Source organism: Emiliania huxleyi (genome assembly GCF_000372725.1).
Source record: "Emiliania huxleyi CCMP1516 unplaced genomic scaffold EMIHUscaffold_915, whole genome shotgun sequence".
In the NCBI taxonomy this organism is placed as follows: Eukaryota; Haptophyta; order Isochrysidales; family Noelaerhabdaceae; genus Emiliania; species Emiliania huxleyi.
This window is the reverse complement of record NW_005195182.1, coordinates 1-3,549: the sequence shown is the minus strand read 5'-3', so window position 1 is coordinate 3,549 and position 3,549 is coordinate 1. Positions and strand designations below refer to the sequence as shown.

The window sequence follows — 3,549 nt, the reverse complement described above, 5'->3', positions numbered from 1 at the left end:
GCTGTGCGCGACGAGCGACTGCGCCGCGAGCACGCATAGCGATGCGACTCGCACCGGGCGGACGTAGAGGAGCGCGAGGGCGAGAAACGTCGACACAGAGACACCGAGAAGGAGCGCGGCTGCCCATCGCCGACGGTAGCCTCTCATGCACGTGGAAGGCGCAGAGGCCGCTCCGCCTCCGGTCGGCGAAGACAACATCTCCGACACCTCCGATCGGCCGTCTGCCATCGGCTCCAATTCCTCTTGATATGCACCGCCGTTCTCCGCTCGTGGCAACAGCCCCTCGAGAATGCCACCTACCCGCCTTCCCATGTCGACGCCAACGGCGACTGCGGCAGCCGCCTCATTCCGCAGCACCGTTACTGCTGCAAAGCCACCCGAGTACAAGCCCGACATCACGGGCTGGTACGAGGCTGGGTCGAAGAGCGCGCGTCGCTGCCGCAGCACAGAGAGTCCCCGCTTCACCTCTCCCAGACCGGCAGACGAAAAGGCCTGGAAGACCGTCAGCGTGAGCGTGAACGAGGCTCCATAGCAGAGAATGATTGCGTCGATAACAAGAGGGGCACAGGAGAAAAGCTGGACCCAGTGTCGAGCCGCTCTCTCTCCCTTCTTTTGCGCGCTCGGCGACGACGCGAATGCGGGCTCGTATGACGATGAGCGTGATTTCAACATGTCGGAGCCGCGTCCTTTCGTCGATTTCGGCCGATATTTTGAAGAAAAAGCCGCTTTCTCAGGATATCTTTAAAATCGGCGGCCTGCCGCCGCTCTCTGCCCTCTCGGCGGCCGCCACAGCGAGCACCCACCCGCAGCCCGGGGGCCACGCGGCCGGGCACCAAGCCTTCGATGGCGGCCTCGCCCGCCATCGACCTGCGAGAGCCGCTCGCGGCTCTGTTCAAGCGCGCGGGCGTCGCCGAAAGCCTCTACCGCAGGTATGAGGGGCGGCTCGCGGAGCTGGGCGTTGGCGATGCCGGCGACCTCCTCGAGGAGGTCGCTGAGAAGGGCATCGGCTCGCTCGACATCCACGACCGCCAGGCGGAGAAGCTCCGCCGAGCTCTTCTCGGCCTGCGGGGCTGGGGGGACGCAGCTGCGGTCTTGGCATCCCTCAGCGGCTTGTCGCTGGGCGACACCCCGGCTGGGGTGGCGGCTGGCGATCAGGCGGCTGGTGGCGGGGCGGCGGCTGGCGGCGAGGGCCGCGGCGGCGCGCGCCCCGAAGAGGCGGACGGCGGTGCCTGCGACGCGCAGGCCGCTGAAGGTGGGTCCGGAGGTGGGACCGAGGGATCCAGTTTGGACCCCTTGGAGCCCGCGCTGCCGGAGAGCGGCGATGGGACGATTGCCGCCGCGGGGGGGGAGGAGGAGGTCGAGGGCGGGCGGAAGGCGCCGCGGCGCCGCCGAGGGCGGCGCGGCCGTGGCGCCAGGGGTCGCGGGGGGGGGCTCGAGAAGGTGCCCGACACCGCGGCGGGTTTGGCTGCTGAGCGGCCCAACCAAGTGGAGGAGGTTTCCACCGGCGGCGCGGCGCCGGCGGAGGGGGAGGAGGGCGGCCCGCCCTCGCTCGCTGCTGATGGACCTGGACGTGCCCCATATTGGGGGCCCGCCGGCATTACCCCGCCCGAGACGCCGGTCTCGGACGCTGCCGGCGCGCCCCACCCTTTCAATCTTTTAGATGAGGCCACGGGTTCTAAGGCGGGCGAGGCGGCTGCTGAGGCGTTGGCGGAGGCGGCGGTCGACGCTGTCTACGGGGCGCTCGTAGCGGCGACGCTCGAGGAGTGGGCGGGCGCGAGCACGGACAACCCCGTCTCCGCGGAGGACGCTCGAGGCCCAGGCCTCGAGTGTCAGGATTGCTTTGAGAACTTTTACAAGGAGTACGACGTGGAGCCTTGGCTCTGGCGCCGGGCGATGCGTGAGGGCTGGTCGGAGCTGGGGGGCTGGTCGCGAGAGGAGATGGAGGCGGCGGAGGAGGAGATGCGGCGCGGCGAGGGTTCTGATGCCTATGGGCTTCAGATCTCTCAGTTAGGCGAGTGGGTCTGCGATGCTTGCTTGGAGGGCTATTTGGGGGGGGGGCGTTGGCGACTACTCGGAGCTGCGCAGCGGCTACGTTGCGCCGTATCCGAGTAACCCCTGGATAGGTCGCTCGCGCGACCTCTCCTGGATGCGCAAGGGGCCCATAGGGGTCACGCGGAGGGAGGCGCTGTTAGCGGCGGAGGAGGCCAAGGCGGCCGCGCGGGCGGCGGAGAAGGCGGCGCGGGCAGCGGAGGGGGGGAAGGGCGGCGGCAGCGGGCGGCAGTCCCGCGAGGCACGCCGGCGGAAGGGTTCGTCTTCGCGGGGCGGGGTGCGCACTGCGCGCCGCGAGGATGAGGAGCCTGAGCCAGGGGAGGGTTGGGAAGGGGGGGCGAGGCCGGAGGAGTATGACGGCCTCTTCGACGGCCCATAAGGGGCCGTTGTCTGCTGTGCCTTTTGTGGTGCTAGTTCGTGCCAGTCTGCTGTGAGAGGGGCTTGTATTCGTAGAATTCTATTTGCCTAGAATTTGCGATGCGCCGGCCGCGTGCCGCCATCCCATCCCTCCCTTGGGTTGTCCGTTTTCTTTCTTTTTGCGGATCGAAGGGGACCGGACGAATGAGTGAGGTAGTGCACCAGACCTGTCCCGGATCCTGCTGAACAAGCTCCTCTTGTAGCTCGATCGGTCACACCGCCATCGCCGTCGGGGAGAGGGGGGACGACACTGCTTCGGCAGCGTGCACCTCGATCCTGTACCGTGTTTGTTATGACCCCCCCCCTGGACCCCAATGAGCGAACCAGCGAGGGAGGGCGAGACGATCGAGGGGTCCCGTACCATGCGGAATCGACCCTATCCAGTGCTCAAGAAGTGCTCAAGAGCGTCCATAGACACCTCACATGACCCCACACACGGTCTCGTCCATGCCTTGCGACTGGCGGCGAGATTGCTAGAGGCGGAGCGGCCTGCTCTAGCCATTTACCTTACCTTACCTTAGTCCTTACTCATGCGCGTCCGGACGCGGCCCCACCCGCGCCTGTGCCTAAGGGGGTTCTCTTGAGCTACGAGAGTGGTGGTGGCAGCGGAGGTGAGTGAGAGGTGGCAGCGGAGGTGGCGCGGGTTGCGGTGGCGGTGTGGCACGGCCGTGGCGACGGCGGTGGTCTCGTAGGACCTGGCGGGGTTGAGGAGGGCAGCTGACGGTACTTGCCGCCGAGGATCTTCATCACGAGGGCGGGGAGCGTGTCTGCCGCGAAGGGGTACCTAGGTGCATGCCGGACGCGTCCACGGGCCAAGGACGGGAAGCAGCGGGTTGGCGGGTTTGCTACCGAAGGGCGCACAGCTCAAACAGCAGCACGCCTAATGTAAGAGGTCACGATGGACGTCTGCGCATTCAGGTGAGAGATGGGCGATGGGACGTCCGTCTCTCGAATCGACGTCGGGCGATCGCTCCGAGGTGACGAGTGGATCTCGAATCTTCGTCTGCATGGGAGCGGTGTGGAGCGGCATGGACTAGGCGAGGCACCGAGCGACCACATGTCGGCGCGCGTGTTGTAGGTGGA

The 3,549-nt window shown here is 67.3% G+C and overlaps 1 protein-coding gene across 1 annotated transcript in view; it reads right to left on the bottom strand.

The window, feature by feature from the left end:
• EMIHUDRAFT_250383 (hypothetical protein) overlaps nt 1-672 on the bottom strand; it is a gene marked incomplete at both ends in the record, with an annotated part of 3,701 nt that extends 3,029 nt beyond the window's left edge. The window contains one exon of the mRNA XM_005757282.1: nt 55-672. Coding sequence (XP_005757339.1) covers nt 55-672 — 618 coding nt within the window. The remainder of the gene's footprint in view (nt 1-54) is intronic.
• Nucleotides 673-3,549: the final 2,877 nt, after the last annotated feature.